The sequence below is a fragment of the Calypte anna genome, chromosome 3, assembly GCF_003957555.1.
Source record: "Calypte anna isolate BGI_N300 chromosome 3, bCalAnn1_v1.p, whole genome shotgun sequence".
Classification (NCBI taxonomy): domain Eukaryota; kingdom Metazoa; phylum Chordata; class Aves; order Apodiformes; family Trochilidae; genus Calypte; species Calypte anna.
The window spans coordinates 25,028,154-25,049,228 of NC_044246.1; the positions used below are offsets into that span (position 1 = coordinate 25,028,154).

A 21,075-nucleotide genomic window follows, 5' to 3' on the forward strand; every position below is an offset into this window, starting at 1 on the left:
ATCAGCTCACAATTGAATTTTTTTTGTCTGTTGAGGGGGAGAAAAGAAACTGGAGTATAGAAATAAATTTGTTTCTAATACACCTTCACAATGAAATTTTAATTGTGAAAATATAAGAACAATTTATGCATTCCAGGATTTGAGTTATCTGACTTCAAACGCCTGTTTACATAATGGCAATTTTATACATTTTCAGCTCTTACATGCCAGAAGTATGAACCTTACTATAGCATCCATTTAATTCTGATGATTAAGACACGAAGTTCAGCTAATGTAGTTGGATATAGTCACTACTGAAGTCTAAACCAAATAGTTTAGGCAAAGATTAAGGTATACAAAAGAAATTCAGAAGATCTCTGAAAATACCCCAAAAGAATGGTGTCATTTCTTCTATAAAAATTTGAGAGCTAAGACACCAACAAATGACAGCTGCAGATTAACTCACCTGCTGGCTGTTTTTACAGAGCTGTTCTTCTTGTGTCCTCTCTCCGATCGGTTGTCTCGCAAGAGTTGAAGCTATTAAAAAAATGTTCAGAATAGTTTCACAAGCAATGCCTTTATATTTGCTTTTTAGAAATATTTTCCTGACAATGCCATTCTTTCCTGTCTCATGTAGTCTTTTGGTAATTTTCACCCAAGACTCTAAGAGAGATGTACATAGAATTTTACAGTAACAGCTAGAATTTCAAGATGTATTCACCAATTTTAAATACCTAAATAACTGAAAATATAAAAATTAAAGTACTTTCAGAGTATACTAAAAAAACCCATATAATACAAAATTTCACAATTATGTGTAAAATTTCAAAATTTTCCCTATTTAAAATTTCAAAACTGTACAATGAAGTGTTGGAGAACACTTAAATTATGAAAAACTACTCAGGTTGGAACTTGTACCTAAGTGGTTATGAAACAGTTATAAACTCTTCTAAGCCCCAGGAGCTATTGTAATTTGAAAGCTGCAGAATCAACAAAAAAAAATGGTATTAAAGCTTCCCATAATAGTGGGGAAGTAGGAATAATGAGGGACTCATTTAACTGAGATGGTGACTCAGCTTCTGGAACAAGTTCTGATTTACTCTGTTTATTTTAGACAAATAAAGGAAGACTTTTCATTCACAGTATGTTCAATGCTGAGAAGCTTATTTCCAGCACTATGATATTTGTCATAATGAGTAAAGTGGCAGCAGCAGTAAAAAATGACAGTCAAAAAGGTACACTAGAGAAATTAAAACTGGGCAGTGTAAAAAATATATGTTTTTTCTAACCATAGATGGAAGAAAGTAAAGAACGAAAGACTGGAAACAAGTTAATGTTTTTTCACATCAAACACATTTGAAAATCCACTGGAAATTAGGAAATGAGAAACTTTATGACTTGACCAACCACACCTCAATGTACATGAGCACAGACACCAAAAATTGCATCTGTCTATAGAATTACACTTGACTGATTTTTCCTGTACTCTTTGTAGCTTGCTTCTTATATAAGGAATGCTCCTCATCATTTCAACTATGTATTTGAAATATCTAGTATCTTGTATCTAGTTAAAACAGTAAAATACTGGAGTCTGTTTTTAAATGGCAAACTGAAGGATCCATAAAGGTAAGGCACCTTTTATTCTGATATATTTTTGCAAAACATTTTTTCCATTTTCTTAACACAAACAAATCAGAGCACTAACAATTCATATTTAAATGTAGCCACAGTTTTTATCAGCATGGCATTCCTACAGTGTGTATCTATTTCATGATCCAGTTAAGGAGAAGAGTTACCAATATTCTCTATCTGATAAGTCAGTTGTAGGTATAGCATGTACAAATACAGATCACCTGCCACAAATTAGTTAAAAGAATGAGTAGTGAACTCCTGCAACAAGTAGTTTACACACTACGGATCTTCACAAATTCAGTGAGAATTTTACAGGCTGTCAACATTTTCCTAATTGCACCATTATTTTATTTTTTTTTACTTGTGTAAAAAAAAAAAACAAGCAGCTCATTATCTGCAACAAGGACCTATATTATTTGATGATTTTAACTTTACTTCACAATTCTTTAGTAATACGGAAGCTACAAAGCTACAAATACAACTTCAAATAAGCTCTTTGGAAATATGAAATAAACATATAAAATTAAAAATTCATTCAAACCTACTATTATCTAATAAAAATTAATTTGTCATTATATACCAGCTGAGTACATGTTTCTCACACTCTGAGAATCTCTGATGAAGGGATATTGCCAGTACGTATGATGTAGGTTAATGTATTTCTCGTCATGGAAACATTCTAAACTTAGAAGCTTTTAAAGAAGTAAACAGGACATTTCCAGCTAACTACTCCGTTATGTGAAACATAAATATATTAAAATAAAAATGAGAAAAAATAAAATCACTCAGACTCATTCTAACCCAGCAAATTTGACTACTTATAGTATTACCATTTCAGGAATAAGATAAAGATAAGCTCAAAAGAACTTTTATCATGATTAATTAGGATGAAGCATGCTTATATTTCAAATGTTCTTTTTAATATGTTTCTTCCACTACAAAATATGTTTCGAAATAATGAGAGTTAAATGTGAATCATATTTAGAAGTCTATTTAGATAGGTTAAGAGTCAGACATCTTACTGTAACATGTTAGAAGTTCACAATTTACAGCTAAAATTGTACTATATTTTACCCACTCTGACAGTTTCGGGCAGTTAACATAACTTTAACAGACTCAGCTTGCCCTGGAGTTAAAAAGGGAGAGGAGACAGAAGAGAGTATACACAGATTTAAACAATGACTTATTGGAGCTACAAGTATTCATGATGGATTATCCTAAGATGAACCCTCCAAAGATTCAACAGGTCTCATTTCCTTTGGAACTTTTAAATCTATTTAAATTTGTAAGTGTATTAGCAAACTTGCACAAAAATATAATGAAATCAAACTTGCTGTATCAATTTTTACAGACTTAAAAAAATATACAGTGGAACTTAAGGCATCAATTTCAATGCACTGACAACATATTCAGCTACCTTTACTGAAGAAATCAGTATATTTATGAAATAAAAACACTTACTTTCACATTTTACAGTTCTTAGAAAAGTTGTTCTGTTTAGACTTTACTACCATCCACAAAACAAAGGTTCCCCTCCTCGCTTCTGAAGACAAGCTACAGACATAAATGCCATGTTGCTAACCAAATATTAACATGTCTTCATATTTCCTCAACCACATCTCTAGGCTTGGACCTCCTGGGGAAAACTAGTGAGATATTTTCACTAATGTCTGCACCATGATGTAGATTTAACAGTTCCATTTTTATTTTTATTTTTATTTTTATTTTTATTTTTATTTTTATTTTTATTTTTTAATTGCAGTGGTCTTTTTAACCAATGAAATGCAGAAAAATGGAATTGAAGGTATTTCTTTAGAAGCCTGCCCACTCTTGTCAGTGTTCAGTATGTCTTGATGTCCTAGGTCAAATGTTTTGCTAAGCAGCATTTTGAAAAACACAGCATTTAGAGAGACTGTGATTACTGAAATCATTAAAAAAAAAACAACAAAAAACAAAGCAGAGTTTTAATTTAACCTGTTAAAGCTCACAGATACTTAACTGAAATTAAGTAATTAAAGATTTTTAATTAAGGGACTTTTTGAGATGCACTGCTGTTAATATGCTTCCTTACAAGAAAATATGAAATGATACCTGCTTTGTTTAGAATTGCTTAAAATATTAGCCCACTCTGGAAAAGAGGTAGTTAAATTCGTTTATACATCTCAAGTAAACTATTCTTGATCAAAGCAGTTCTTACCTGGCTGTGTTCCTTCCTAGCCCCAGGGCTAAACCAGTGGCTGTGGGAGAAAAAGAAGACAAGTTTAACAATATAACTAACAAAGCACATGCTGTCATATGACCAGTCTGTGCGTGCTTTTGGGTATTTTATTGTCTGCCAGGAAAATACAGCCTTTGGCTATGCTTTATTTTAATGGGATATTTTTATTGAACTCTCCCAGTCTGTAACAGTTTTGAAAGAATGTACCACAGATTTTGCTTCTAAGTAGCTACTGGTTTTATGGGTAATTATATTTTTTCAAATAAGCTAGAATAAATTATAAATTATAGTATTTTAATATATTATAATCTATGTGCCATAAAGAAAAGTAATACCATATTTGGTACTGAAGTGTTATTTATTAATGATTATAGCTGAGAAGGTTTCAAAGTACTGTGGGCTATCTGGTAGTTGTTAACGTTTTATTTTACAAATTGAGGGCTTAGAGTGAATCTACAGTAAAATTCAAAGTCTTTAAATTCAGTGTCTTCATACCTCCATGCAACTGTACAATTTTGACTACTAGTGGTCTTATTTCACAGAGATGAAAATTTGCACTAAGGCAGAGACAAGAACTCACACAGTGACTTTTCCCTCACTAGCAGTAAAAGCATATTAATACTGGTTCAGATACACACTGTTATAACACAGGAATGGATTAACACCTGAATCAATCTGTAGTAAGCATTACACAAACCTGGGGCAAACGTTGACATTTGCAAAACAAAGTGGAGAAGGAAAGAAAAAGTAAAACCAGGGAGATTTGAAAATTACATATGTTGAAATTACATATAGTAACTACATAATGTGCATTTAAGCAAGCAGTAGGCCTGGGGAAAAGGATAAAATAATTTCACCCATTACAATATTGCACAAAAAGACCATCGCATTATCTGCTATTATTCTTGTAGGTTCCTCTAGAAGTGTAATCAAAGACTATAAGTTTAACCCAGTCAAGCTTTTTCTTAAGTAGATAAATTCAGTAGTTTACTCTCAATTTTCACCCACAGCAGCTATACAATGACACAAATCATTTTACTTTAACATACTGAGAAGGAGATTAAATAGAACTATCTGCTCTAAATTATTCCTTTATTGTTTTTAAAGTCACAAGTTTGAAAGTTTGGTGGCTTTTTGCCACTCACTTTTTTTGAATTTGTTGATGAGCAGTCAACCCTCTCATTCTTGTATACAAGACCAGCTGTCACCAAAACCTGCATACTGTTAACTGCTTTTTCTGTTTTAAGGTGATTCAGGAAAAGACACTGGAAATCAAAAAAGAATGACAGCAGTAAAGTTAAAAGTATACCTTGGGATAAAAATTATGAGACATTTATATATTTTGGACATAAAATGCTCATCAACTGCACCGAAGAGTTCAAAGTCTGATTAAAACAAGGAGATTTGATGCAAGTATAACTTTGATGTTGAGAGTAGATGAGAAGGAAAAACAGCACATTTGCAAGTGTCCCATCAAATAAGGTCACTGGCACCCAGAAGCTGACAAAGATAAGAAACATAATGACATAGATCTGAATTCCACCTAGATGAATGTCTTGTCTCTGAGCAAATGCTAAAGAAGGAGCAGCTAACTGGTCTATCTTCCTCTACATAAACTGCTGTTCTGTGGCAAATCAGTGGATTACAAACTACATTATTAGGTAAGCACATTTCTATTGAAAAAATATATCAAAGTAATTAGAATGAGTCTCATATTCAGATATTAAAAACTCTTCATAAAGAATAAGACCTCTTAATGAGAAAGTGATATTCACATCACGATTGTTTTTATGATTTTGTCCATTCACTTAATTATAGCATTATTTGCATTCTTGTTTTAATAAAACAAACCGAAGCAAATCCCATAAAATACCAGTTGAATTACTTTAGGGTTTAAATAACTTATAAAATCCTTTTAGTTAACACACACATTAGCAAATTATGGGGTGCAACAGAATTGGATTATTAACATAACACATCTGGTACTGAGGGTCTAATATTTGTAGTATATGTGCTTTGGTAAGTTTTTTTTTTAAACTGCAGATGCTGTATTTAGAACCAGTTAGCACATATAAATGAATCCTCAAATATGTGAGTCTCTGTTTTAGATTTCTGATTTGGAAAACAAAGGAAAATTAATCTTCCTATTGTAACTATTCAAAAGAGATAACCAAGAAATAATGCTGTAAAATGTTTTCAGCTGAACAGAAGAGTTTAGAGTAATAACACACCAGAGTAACTAAACAAATTGAGTGACATTCCCTATTTACATGCATCTAAACAAATGATTCAATGTCTTTTTGTGGATTTTAGGACAACCTTCTCACACGATACAACATGTTTAAGATGCGATGCTTGTTGTTATTCATACATATAAGTTTGGCATTTCTGAATTTCCTTTTGGAGACAAGTAAAGTAGGTCTTTTTAAAGAACATGTGTTTAGTATCTAGCCTGAAAACCTGTTGCATTTTAGGAAAGTCTGTACTGAGCAAGCTAATAAAAACACATTTACAAAGCACTTCAAGTTTCATTAAGAAACACAGAAGCAAAAATTACAAAAAGTTATGTTATATTATTACTAAATAAAGATTACATAACCGACCTGAGGCTCTCATCACGTTTTGTACTGTTGCAATATGTTGCTTTGGGACAGAGGTACCAATGTAATGCAGAAAACAGTAAAAATTTATAAATACTATCACTGATACTCACTCATGAAGAGAATCCTGGGACAAGTGAACTGTTTTCCTGCTACTGCCTGTTCCAGGAGTTATCTAACAGAAAAAAGAAGGGGAAAAAAAGTCTTTAAATAATTGGTCAGCATGCACATACAGTGCCTGATTACTAAGAAAACCTATCACAAATAGAAAATACAAATAGAGACAGTATGTTAGATGTAGTAAATTCATCTAGCAATATTTTCAATTTTTAAGCAAAATCAGTGCAGAAAGTGCTATACAATTTTTATCAAAATCCTTTATGTATAATCCTGATTGTATATCAGATATCAGGCATTTATAGATGTCAGCTTGAAAAGCCCATGAAGCACTTCATCACCAAGAAACTAAAGTTAGATGTTTTGAAAATCATATTCAACACACCACCCTTATTTATGGATAATACAGCAATAAATTTATTTTAAAAGGCTCCCAAACGCTGTATCCCAATACAAAGCTTTTGAAATTCAAGTTGATGTGAGATGGGAAGGAAAGATAAAATAACTTTTATTCCACTGTACCGTAGTCCTTGTCTAGTGCTTTTGATATACTGAAACTAAAAAATATATGATATGCTTACATTCAGAATGACCTTAAGAATGTGTGATAGCAAATGCAGAGTTTTGAAGATGATGATAATCTGGTATTGCTCAAGAATGTATTCAGTTTTATTTTTGTATTTGGAATTTGCTTAGTTTGTCTACAAATGTAGATGGCTGAAAGCAGAAAAACAACAGATCTCTTGATAAAACTCATGAAAGAATGGAGCAGAATGAAAATTATTCCTGTCAGAAAGAATGCAGCTCCAAGTCTGGAAAACTTAAAACCAGCACTCCCTGAATAATTTGAAAGCTCCACACAGTTCAAGTATTTGACCAAAATCTGTTTCTTTGACTTGAAGAATAATGTCACTTGGAGCTTATTTATTAAATCCATAAGTGTTGTAATTTTCCTGACTAATGGCAATTGAAAAGAATTGGTAATAACATACCAGAGAAAGTGATACAAATTCCTGGTAGGAGATACAAACAGACGCACAAATCCCTAGTAGAGGATGAAGACAAAGTTCATGATCATCTGAGGAACCTGAAGATATAAAAGTCCATGGGACCTAATGAAATGCATCCCAGAGTCCTGAGGGAATAGGTGGATGCAGTTGCCAAGCCACTCTCTGTGACATGTATGAAAAGTCATGGCAGTCAGGTGAAGTCCCCAGTGACAGGACGAAAGGAAACATCACACCCATTTTAAAAAAGGGTAGAAAAAAGGACCCTGGAAACTACTGACCTGTCAGCCTCATCAGTGTGCCTGGGATGACCATGGAACAGATCCTCCTAAAAGACATGCTAAGGCCCAGGGAGGACAGGGAGGTGGTCCAAGACAGCCAGCATGGCTTTACCAGGGGCAAATCCTGCCTGGCCAACCCTTGGCTTTCTGCAATGGAGTGGCTACATCAACAAACAAGGGAAAAGCAGTGGATGTCATCTATCTGGACTTCTGCAAGGCCTTTGACACAGTCCCCCAAAATATCCTACTCACCAAGTTGGAGAGAGATGGATTTGATGGGTGGACTGTTCAGTGGATAAGGAACTGGCTGGATGATTGTATCCAGTGGGTAGTGGTCGACGGCTTGCAGTCCAGATGGAGACCAGTGACAAGTGGTGTCCCTCAGGGTTCTGCACTAGGACCTGTACTGTTTAATATTTTTATCAATGATACAGACAGCAGGATTGAATGCAAAAGTTTGCAGATGATACCAAGCTGAGCGGTGCTGTCAGTAATCCAGAGGGACGGGATGTCATCCAGAAGGGTCTGGACAAACTAGAGGTTTGTGGGCCTCATGAGGTTCAACATAACCAAGTGCAGGGTCCTGCACCTGGGTCGGAACAATCCACACTATCAGTACATGCTTGGAGATGAGGTTTTAGCAAGCAGCCCTGGCAGGTGGATGAAAAGCTGGACATTAGCCACCAGGGCATGCTTGCAGCCCAGAAGGCCAAACACATCCTGGGATGCATTAAAAAAAGAGTGCCCGGCAGACTGAGAGAGGTGATTCTGCCACTTTGCTCTGGTAAGACCTCACCTGGAGTATTGAATCCAGTTCTGGAGGAAGGACATGGATTTGATGGGAGTGGATTCCAGAGGAGGGCTATGAAAATGATCAGGGGGTTGAAATACCTCACTTATGAAGACAGGCTGAGGGTGCTGGGTCTGCTCAGCCTGGAGAGAAGAAGGCTCCAGGGAGACCTAATAGTGACCTTCCAGTACCTGAAGGGGCCTACAGGAAGGCTGGAGAGGGACTGTTTGCAAGGGCCTATAGTAATAGGACAAGGGAGAAGAGTAGTGGAAAAATGGAACAGGCTGCCTATGGAGGTAGTTGAGGCTTCCTCCCTGGAGATGGTCAAGGCGAGGCTTGACGAGGCCCTGAGCAATCTGATCTAGCTGAGGGTGTCCCTGCTTAGTACAGAGGGCTTGTATTATATGACCTTTAGAGGTCCATTCCATCCCAAATAATTCTGTGATTCTATTTCATGGCAGCTACGTAGGTGAACAGTACCTACTGCTTTACCAACATTTGAAATTTACCATTTTACTAGACTTATTGAGGCCTTTTATAGCTGCATGAGAATAATATAAATGACCAAATTTTACTTTTGTAATGTCAAAGTTCACCTAATGAGTGAGAATGTCATTTCACAAAGACAGACCTAGAAGTGTAAGGAAGTATTTTAATATGTAATTTCCAAATTTTAAGATTATAACTAAACTATAACACTCTAGGTAAATATGTAGCACAGCTCTTGAGAGTTACATCCTGCATTAATCTCAAAATGAGGTTTTCATGCTATTCCAGTGGGTATCCCTGGAATACAGTAATCCATTTTCTACACTGTGGCTATAAGAAAAGCCGACTGTGCCTATGTCATGCTTTGTTAGAGGTTCATGATCACATTATCTCATGGTGGACCTGACACTTTTATTCAGTTTACAGTATGTTCTGTGTACAGGCACCTTATTTCCTTTGCCAGGGCTGCTGACAACCTTTTCCACACTATATTAATCTTGTTTGCAGACTTTATCTTGGTACAAATATCAGAAAACTGAACTTTTTATCTCAGGGAGAAAATAAACAACATGTTGACAGAAGCAAAAGCTATTTTCTGGACTAAGATTGGTTGTTTACCTGCAGCCATAGTTATGGAAACAAGTTTAAGTTTCCAGCTTACTCAAAATATATAATCTGAAATTGAATAAACATAGAAATTTCAAGAAAAATTGCTTGATAAATTGCCAGGTTTAATATAGTATGTAAACCACAGAAGTAAGTTTTTTTCACTAATTTATATGTGAATATGAACTTGCTTGGAATACAGTTACAACTGACCACAAAGCACACTACTCAGGTTTCTCTTGCACACCCCAGATAGCTTCACTTACCAAGCATACAGAGAACATTTATAAAACTGAAGTCATAATGCATATATATAGATCTTTGCATAAAACTGAATGCTAATTATTTTAACTCACAAAACATTAATGCAAATTAGTTCCTACTTGCAGACTTATCTAGGGTCTAAAAAGCCACAACAAAACCTATTCTCATCTTCATCTACTAATTTGCAATTAGAAAAATCTACTCCAAAGATGTACTGAATCTCCACAGAAGAGTGTCAATTGCTCAATAAACTGGCAGCAGATCTGAAGACACTGAAATAAAAACAAATACCCTCTCACCTCTGCAGATCCTTTATTCACGTGCTATGGTGATGAAATTTAAGGCAGAAGAAATAAGGGGGTAAAGTAAGTATTAAGTTTTCATTGTGAAACTCAGAACAAACAGCACAGATGGTTTGCATAACTTTTTTTTTTTCAATTGAATGTATGTTAATGTACATGTCTGAGTGCACACATATCAGGAATAAGAACTGCTGTGATGGGAGTGTTTAGAAGACTGAGGGATCAGGTCTTGTAAACTTTAAACAAAGTTCATTCATCACATAACAGTGTAACAGTCAATTCTTACACACTATTAAGCATCCTCCTTATATACAGAAATGTTAGTTTTTAACACTTGTATGCTAAATTAAGTGTCAGTACACAATATAATGGAGTTTTTGGTAACACCCATCTGAGTCACGGGCAAGTTACACGCTATCTGAAAACCACATTTTGTTAAAGTCCAGCATGTGCTGTGGATACTTTTGCCAAATGCTTCACAGGAAAATTGCAGTACATCTTTTCCTAACATAAACACACTAATTTTTCCAAATCTTTTGATGGATAAACTTTTGGAAAAAAATGCCAAGTCATGTTCTAAGGTTCCGATACAACATGTACAGAATTCTGGCTTCAAAAATTCCTTCCTATGAGACATTAAAATACGCAGGAAACACCCAGTAAACTCTTTTAAGCTGTTTAGCAGTATAGTGAACAGTCTGTGTTTCTACAACTTGCATTACTCCATAACTGAACACAATCACACTCATACTGGACCTTAGGTAACTGTAAGTAATATACAAAATGAAGTAGAGCCAGCTCTTTCTTCTAAGAATCACAGCTTTTAGAAAAACTTGTAACAAATGACTAGAAATTATGTCATAGAGGATGAGGAAAACATCAGCCTTCAAAAAGAACAAAAGAAATATCACAGGTCTTCACAGAGACTGACAGTGTTGCAATTTGTTCTGTGGCTCAGTTGCATTAAATAGCAAAATAAGTAGGAACATAAAGGGAAACCAGGGAAATCTTTGAGCCTGCTTTCTTGTCATCTTCCTTTTGTGCAGTCTCTCCAGCAACACTGCACAAGAGATACTGCAATCTACAGTTGATATAACTGATTTAGTATGAATAAAGCTTAGGGTCACCTTTGGAACTCAGAATTTCTTCTGGCTACAAGTCCTTTTCACATTGCTTGAATAAGATGAGAAGGTGATGGCTGCATACTGTTTACAGCTCCCCTGAAACCTCAGTACTCTGAGACAAAGTGCTTCTGTTTTGAAATTATTGTTTTGCCTAAGAAATTACAACCTATACTGATGGGGACAGTAAAATGAGAAAGTATTCAGACTAAGGGGTTTTGCCTCAAAATACATTGTACACTGCTGCCTGAGATGAAAATATATGACAAACTTCAGAAGTGATACACAGAAAGATGGTGGGATTAAACAGAAAGGCAAGAAAGACAGAGGATTTCACTTTGCTGAAATAATGCTGAGTACAGAAACTTTTATTTTAAAATGCTAACAATACAGAATATTTCAGTTCAAAGGGACCTACAATGATCATCTATTCCAACTACCTGACATATTTAAAGAACATTGACAGGTTTGAGGCCTTGACCACCTCTCTAGGAAGCCTGTTCCAGTCTTTGACCACTCTCTCAGCTAAAGACATCCTCCAGCCTAACCTCCCCGGCACAACTTTGAACCATTCCCTGTGTCATACCACTGGATCACCAAGAGAAGAGCTCAGCACCTCTATCTCCATTTCCCATCCTAAGGAAGCTGCAGAGAGCAATGAGGTCAGCCCTCAGCCTCCTGTCCTCCAGACTAGAAAAGCCCAAAGTCCCAGCTGCTCCTCACAGGACATCCCCTTCCAGCCCTGACACCAGCTTGATGGCCCTCTGGATGCATTCAAGGACCTTCACTTCCTTCTTCTGGAGGACGGAAGTACACATAGTACTCATGGTGAGCCCACAAAAACACTGAACAGGACCATACCCTCTTTTGATGGGCTGGTCATAACACAGAGAACGGGAGTGAAAAAATCTACACTACAGTCACAGGTTGCTTGAGCACTACTGTTTATATCAGTAGGGTGAATTATGAAGATGTGTCTGAGAACAGTGTTTTTAGAACTATTTAAAGAAGAAGAATAAATTTTAGTCAGTCAATTAATGCACTTTTAATAATAAAAATATTTTAATTTACATGTACTGTAGTTTAAAGAATGTTACTACCATCTGCCATTAAAAGATACAATAAACTAAAACAACGAACACGTTACAGAGTTACTTAACAATTGTTTATTTCTCATTTGAAGTATATTTTAAAATCTAGTAACTGAGTAGCCCATGGGAAATCAATAATTATTTTAAAAGATAACTATAATACAACACTCACAAATATGAATGTGTTCCATGCAACATATTTTCTTAATACTCAAAAGAATATAAACTACTTTAAAACTCATACTCAGTCACACCTCTTCTCCCTTATTTTTTTCCATCCTATGACACAATCAAGTGAGCAAGTACACGCTCCCTTTATAATTTATGCTTAGTTTAGGAAAAACTTGTGAAAAAATACAATGTCCTATTCATAACTGTATCTCAGATATGCTTTCCATTAATGAAAAAAAAGAATTTCTTAAAATTTAAGTAATGTTTAAGTACTGATAATGATATTTTTGTATTTTAAATTGGATTCTTTTCCAAACACAACACAGCATGTACTGTGAAAAGCTACTACGAAGCTTGTGTTTTACAGGATGTTATTTCCTTGCAATGATTTGGTGGACTTGGCAGTGTTCCGTTTACAATTGTATTTGATGATCTTAACAGGTCTTTCCCTCTCTAAATGATTATATGATTCTATTTAAAGAATCCACACAAGTAATTATGGAAATATTTTACTTGAATATTTAACTTAGCCATCAGTGTGCCACATCCCTACAATGCAAACCCAGTAAAATTTCATTTTCCTCGTATAACTCATTTTATACCATTTCTTCACTAGAAGCATTGGAAAGCACTTACAATAAATAAAACTCTGGATTTAAACTACAACTTTTAAAAAAAAATCATACTCTTTGGTTTGGAGAAATATAGAAAATTAAGAAAATAAAGTCAGCTTTCACAGTATACATTATCAAATCATGGCCATAACCATAGCTTAACATTACCACTTCATATTTTTTCCCCCTCTACAAGCAGATTTTTGCTGAAGGCCCCAACCTGACCATTTCCCAGAAGCATTTCTTTAATGTGCAGATTACCTTTAAGAGAAGATCAATGAAACTCTAAGTCTTCATGAAGATGTGGTTCACTGCCAGAAGAGTTCTATGCCTGTCTCTTTCTGGTCTAGTATAATGCTTTAAAACTGGCTTCTTACTAACCAAGTAATGTAAAAATCAATGGATGGTTGCCATTCTGCTTGCAAAATGTATGCAAGTGACAAGGAAGGAGAAAAACCTCAAGAAAAACAGGTCAAAAGACATGGACATTAATGCTACAGTAATGCCACATATTTCTCTGTACATGTTTTACTGTTTTCTCTTGCTAAGTAAAAAACAAAAACAAACAAAAACAAAAAAACAAACCACAGCTTCTTCCCCACCCCCCCAAAAAAAAAAAAAAAAAAAAGCTTCACATTCCAGATAAAATGAGAATTAGTAAGTTTCTTGGGAGCTAAAAATATGTCCCAGCTCCCCAGTCTCTCTAGTGATCTCACATGATGTAAGACTTTTCTCTACACTACTTTTCACACAAGTGATCAAAATACCTCTGTCTCTTCATACACAGTTTTCAGTTGAATGATTAACAAATGGAAAAACTATGAAATCAGAGGTTAAAAGCAGAAAAGTCCACTATTGAACATATTCAGAGAAAGATGGAAAATTTATATGTCATTTATAAAAGCAAAACAGTGTTTTTCTTTGTAAATCTTTGCTGTTACAGTTTTTCTCTGCTGCTCAATTTGAAATGACTGTCCTAGGTGTAAGATATTTTGTTTGTAAACACTACAAGAAAATTAAAGCAACTCCTCATTAAAAGGAAAATTAAAGATCTTCAGGACTGCATAAACACATAACAGCATTCTGGTTTCAATTTTTTATATTAGGAAAGGGAAAATCTTCAGGGCAGTGGTCTGAATGGTACTAGATAGGGTAAAAAACAATCAATTTTCCTAGTTCATTACTCTGTAAATAGCTAATATTTTTTTAAAAAAAAAAACTTAAATGGAAAAAATTCCTTAGTACTAATTAAATGCTGCAGTAATATGTTGCATATGAAAAAAATGATATTTTGGCTGTCTGTTGAGACATAAAACTCATTCTAGTGTGAATTTTTAGCTTCACTAGGTCAAAAGGATTTTGACTTGAGGGGTACTGTATCCTTATTACTTAAGAATAATCTAAAATGATGAAATAGTGTTTTTACACACCCTCACAGTTATACAGATGGGAAGAAGGAGCAGAGCAGTGATTGGGATACTAGCCTTGACCTGAGAGATGTGGGTTCAATTTCTCGCTCTGCTGCAGGCTTGGTTTTTTGACCTTTGGTAAGTTGCTTTCTGCAGCTCAGTTCCTCATTTGGGAAAAACAAGAAAAACATACAAATAAGACACCTCTTTCCCCACCCAAAGTATTATTCTGTAATAGTTTTTCCTTGCTTCATCAAAGTAATGTAGCATAATGACACAAAAGACTGTGTCAACCACAAGGAATGTCATCAAAGTATTTACTTTGAGACTGCCTGAAGTATACTATTGAAGGTGATTTTTATTCCTACTGTCACAGGACTTATTTAGGAAACAGAAAAAATGTCAAAATGAAATACATCTACATAGATAAGCAGAAATACTCAGAACTCTTTGCAGGTACAGTTCATGGCAGTATAAGCCTACTCAGAGTGGACTAAAACAACATGCACACAACAAAACTCCCATTTTCAAATCACTGCCCAGCTTCAGTAGCAAGCTATGAGTGGCCTCTACTGGCTGACCAAAGGCTACAGAAGTCACTGAGCTTTTTTGTGAGTTTCAACTGTGGTTATCAAGTGTGTGAAGAAATGCTAGTAGAAAGAATATGCTCCTTAGTACTAAACAACTCACTTCATGTTATGGCTCAAAATACAAGGCAAGCATAAGATGAGTGATACAATAGACAGTGGGGAAAAAAATACCTTTTACACTACTGTTCCTAGGATTTGTCAAAACATTTAATGTAAAAAGCCCATTTTTCAAAAGCTGATAATGCAATTCAGCAACATTTTTTATACTACCTTTAAAGGTTGAAACAAACTTCAAGTAGTTTATATTTTTTAATGTAAGTTTTATACTTCAATTATTATATGAACCATATGGTCTGGATGCACAATTTGAACGCCTGTTTTGTCATCTGAGAAGCTATGATAACAGACTACGTAACTATTCTTTTAATAAATGTGTAAAGTTGCACTTTTCACTATTTGTAACATTAAAAACAGTACCATATATAATAATAAAATATTAAAACCTAAGTATGAAAGTGCATCTATTGCCACAAAGATGATCTACAATTTTCTTAAACTACATAAAATACTGTATTTTTATTAGGGGAAAAAAGGGGAGAATAAACCATAATTAATTTTCCTTTTAAAACATTGATTGTAAACAGTACAACTTGAACAGAAAAGAGTAAAAGTTGTCCAAAACATAGCCAAATATACTTATTATTGCACAATATCTATATTTAAACAATATAAACAACAATATTAGATAAAAAAGATAGTACCAGTAATAAGGAAGTAATTTTTTTACCTCACCTTTCTTTTCTATAGAAATATCTACCTGATTTGCCACTTTCCCACATTTTAATTGCACTCTATCAAGAAGGATTATTATCAACCATAAGTGACTCCCAGTGTCAAAAGCTGATTGTCTTCATAATTAGCCATACAGTTCTCATACACAACACTGTACCCTCTGATATTTCCAGCTCCTGTTCTGGATCCTGCCTGATTTCAGAGTTCTGCCTCATTTCAGAATTCAGTCCCATTATCTCCACTGCTCAAAATTGTTCACAGGGTTATCTGGCTGACATATACGATAACCCTCCATCTCACCAGACACCACTGGGATATGACATGCTGACCCACAGTAAGCCTTGATTATTAGCTTGAAACACACACCATATAAATGGAGCTTCAAGCCAAATAATTTATTTTAAACTCTCTTCATTTTACTTATACATTGAAACTCATTTTAGCATGCTGAAATCAGTTCCATTAATCTGTAGAGCCATAAGATATTTAGAAACTTTAAAATTTTGACTATTACTAGAAAACAGAAGAAAAATACTATGACTAAAAAGCAGACTGGACATAATGCCTTTTTATTTTCAAAAGAAAAAGGGATTTTAGTTTAATAAATTATAGTCAAATGAAAAACAAATGGCCAGACACTGCAATTGAACAGAATGTCCCATTGCCTGCACTATACTGAAGCCCAAGCTCTTATCACACTGAAAAAAGGCTTGTAGCAGACAGAAATATGGTGAGGTTCCATTCTTTTTCCATCTTTTCCATACTACCACACTACCAGAGACTGGGAAAGCAGTCAGGATTAGCAACCCCCAACAGAGGTGGGAAAAACTGATCTGTTTAAATAAATCTCCCTCTAACCCACAAAGTGGCTCCCTATCTAGTACATACAGTTCTGCAGGGTGCAACAGTCTTGAACCAGTCAAGTTTCATTTGCATGAAAACCTCATTATCTTTTATTTTTAAAAGGGTCACTCGGTGAGACATATTAAAGCCTGGACAACAAAAAACTGTTTTGGTTTTTTTTTTTTTCAGGAGAATGAGCCGACAGGAATACTGGGCTCAAGAAAATGCTGATAGCAGCGTACCTAACAGTTCCCCACTTGAAGAAAATAATTCAAGTATAAGAAATTTAGGCTTCAAATATTATCCTCTGGTAAGAGTTGGAATAAAATGCCTTTGAAAATTTATACAATTTTCTCAATAACAAACCTTACGAAAATGATGCATTTGAACATCTAAAACAGAAGTACGACATTATGCAGATTAGGTCAGCTTACAGTTAAATAATTAGTGCTGGCAAAAAAAATTTTCTTCTTTTTTTTTTTTTGAAGTGAAGTTCCTACCAGAAGGGTTCACCAGTGGTGAAGCAGCAGGAAAAAGGTTTTATGGGCAACTTGGCCAGTTTCACTGCTGTCAGTATTATATGTGGATTACTTGTTTAATTATTTTGTAGTTGCCTGTACATAAAGGTTTTTACCCTGCAAACTTACATGACTGGTAGATTTTACAAATCCTTCTGTGTTTCCACTTTCTCTGTCATTTGCACTTCTAATATATAACTGTAACCATTGATTCCAATTGTAAATGCCAGGAGAAGTGATCAGGAAGCTCAGAAATCAGCTTTTCACTGGGCACTTTTAAGGTCAAGTTAGATTCAGGCTTAAGATACCTTTTTATTTTTCTCCCCGAGCTAAATGATGTAGAAATAAAATAAGTTTGAAATTATATTACAATAAATAGTTTTTCTTAGCTAGAGATTCTCAAGCTTTTCCACCATCTTGTCTTCAAATAGCAAGTGTAAATAATTTATGACTCCTATTACAGAAGCAATGGAAACAAGTAGATTCTAATAGAGGAAAAGAAAATAATCAAAAGTGGCAATTCCACTTAAACATTTTAAAAAAGACTTCTAAGCTTAATATCAGGTCCACACTGGGATATCAACAAGCTGATATGGTGGCATTGCATCTCAAAATTTCTAAAATAATGCAGATATCAAAGGTGTATCCTATGGAAAGCTTATGAATGGATCGTGCAAACTCACCACTACTTTTATTTGAAGACAAAACTGTATTATCTTACTTTCAAACCTCTCCTTATCAGTAAGAGCACTCCAAGGTTCTCTTTGTATGATATCAAGGCCTATATAATGGAAAACATCACAGAGTGCTCTTGAGAGAGACTATAGTTCTTTACAGGAATTTAAACTTGTAATGCATTAAAATCTATACCAAAACACTAATTCATTAAGGAAGAGAAGACTGCTCTAGGAGCAGAATGCTGCTTGTATCTGCTACCTACTTCTCCAGCAAGATGAAATATCTTTGCAATGTTTTGTCCTGTTTTTGATGGCACACAACTTACATTTACTTGGTAATTTTACGTTATTTTGTTAAAAGAGTGGATACTTCTGGATTTCTGGTATCAAGTTAAACTTACTTTTGCAACAGACAAGACAGTTTATATGTCAGAAAGTTGTGTTTGGCAGGTGAAAAACTTTTGCTCTTTTTAAACTTAAAACTATGTACAGGAAAGAGAGTTTAAGCACTGGCTAAAACAAGTGTGTGTGATACTGAAGAGAGGGAAAGGTGTCTGACTCAGTGGCTGCCTTTACTGCATGACAGAAATCAGGGCACTGTCTTTTATAAAGGCTCTTCCATTCCTATTATTAATATGGGGGAAAGACAGTTCTACTTTTCTGGTCAGACCCAAGAGATTAAATTTTGGTCCCTATGCAACACATTAGCTGCCTTGGGCTTCTGAAATTCCTCATAAAACCACATATGGGCAACTTTTGGCTACCAAAAGCATATCCTCTACTTATGAAGCATCTGTAGAAAAAAGGACAAGAGAACTAACTTTTTTTTGGGTACTGACTATACAGAAAGAACAAAGAAATAAAGAAATAAATAAAGAACATTTTTCTCCCTAAGTGTTTAATGTGTTGCAGAGCACAGAACGCAACATTACTTTTCAGACATGAATCTGTAAAGCACTTTCTGCCAGGTCCTAAAGATAACTAACTTCCCATCTACCTTGGGGCAGAGATCATACAACATAGAACTGCCACCTGTGACTATCAACAACTCTCCACACAATGCCAAGGGAATTCTAAGTTTCTCTTGGGAAGTGAGAAAACTATTTTACCTGTTGGTAGAGAGGGAAAAATTCAGAAGCCAGAGAGGTCTTTGTCACAGAGAAGATCTTGAATTAAATATCAATATTCTGAACTGATATGTGTATGTTATTCTGGAAACACCTAGAGTTAACTTAGGCCCTGATAAAGACAAATAATCCTAAAAGCTTACAACTTGTATAAGAGCATGACATGACTCACCAAGACAATATTCAAGAAGAGGAAGGAGGAGAGTATTGACATAGAAATATACTCCATGAGCTACTTATGAGTGACGGTCTCAGCACTAAAATTTCTACGTACCCAGAAGTTTTCAGAGACTATTTGTGGTACAATATGACGGTCACCAAGACATAAACTTAACTTTCAGCCAAGGGAAGTATTTTTGCATTCTTCTTTGGAATGCTGGAATACATATTTGGTATTAGTTTTGGAATGGAGGAAGAGGAAAATGAGCCAGAAAGAAAGCAGGAGGTACTGCGTGTAAAGATTACCATAAAAAACTGGAGTATTTGGAAAAGAACAGTTCCACAGAAATCTATAAGATAAAAAATAAGAATCCATTGAAGGAAAGTAGTGATTCTCCCTTTAAAAAGTGGTGCTTGAGAAATTATCTGAATCTCTGCCTTGTTCAAGTCTCAAAGATATCAGGTTAATATGACTTCTCTCCCACCCTCAAGAGGGCTGAGTAAATACCACCAACACAAAGCCTTGAACACATCACCTGCTATTCCAGTTGGTTGTGGCACAATCCTGGGAACAGTTTATAAAATTTCACTTGCTGCTAATGAATATCTGTGATGCTTGCTTACTAAATGCAAGCTTCAGGGTCACTACCTGGATAGGGCTCTGAGCAACCTGATCTAGTGGGAGGTGTCCCTGCCCATGGCAGAGGGGGGTTGGAATTAGATGATCATAAAGGTCCCTTCCAGCCCTGAAAATTCTATGATTCTCTTTATCTACGGAAGCAATATTATGTTGTTGGCTATTCCATTTCATACCAAATACCTGACAACTTTACACAGTATCAGGGGCTGAACTGAGGGCACTCAGCATGTTAATAGGCCTGGTTTGGTTTGTAGGCAGGTTTAACACCAGAAAGAAGGGTAGGCTCCCAAATGTTAGTAAATGCTCAGATTTCTAAAAAAAAAAAAAACCACCAAACCAAACCAAAAAATTGCTGGCCAAGGTCAACTATTTAGTTATTAACTGGACCCCAAAAGGGTAAATATTGCATTCCACAAAGTTAACTGGAAACTGTGAGTTTAAGAAGGATTACAGCAAATAAACAGATCAAGTCATGGAAAAAAAAATAAATATAAACAGGCACACTACTAACTTTGGCTGAATCTCTTAAGAAATTGCATTTGATTGCGGCATTAAGGGAATTAGTTATTAGTTATTAGTTATTAGCATGGTGTTGTTGCATATAACATAACCCTCAACAGTGTTAAGTTTTTCAGATGGCCAAGAAGAAAAAGACATATCCATTTGAAACTGGCATTATGACCCACAGATATTTAACTAGCACAAAACAAAATACATTTTGAGGCTTTTTCCTATTATTTCTAAAAGCATAAAAATATAGAGGTACATAATTTATGAGGAATGTTGTTGGCAAGAGACAGATGTTCACTGACAAGGTGCCATAAAGACCATGATATATTTGGGAACATTTTCAAGTTCTTCCTGCATATAACTGAATGCCGAGGAAAATAATTAACTGAGCAAAGAAATCTTACAGAAAATTCTGTAAAGTTACTGAAGCAGTTCATAAGCAAAAAGAACAATTCAGAGGTCATTTGTCCAATACTGAATCAAAACATGGCACCTACTGAGGGAGTGAAAGCCTTCTCTTCAAGGTGT

General features: G+C 35.0%; 1 protein-coding gene across 1 annotated transcript in view; it reads right to left on the minus strand.

Annotated features, from left to right (window-relative positions):
* Window positions 1-21,075, minus strand: part of GPATCH2 (G-patch domain containing 2) — a 120,344-nt gene that overhangs the window by 30,286 nt on the left and 68,983 nt on the right. Inside the window, exons 6-8 of the mRNA XM_030447676.1 lie at window positions 6,543-6,604; window positions 3,809-3,848; window positions 446-516 (exon numbers count right to left, since the gene is read on the minus strand). Coding sequence (XP_030303536.1) covers window positions 446-516; window positions 3,809-3,848; window positions 6,543-6,604 — 173 coding nt within the window. The remainder of the gene's footprint in view (window positions 1-445; window positions 517-3,808; window positions 3,849-6,542; window positions 6,605-21,075) is intronic.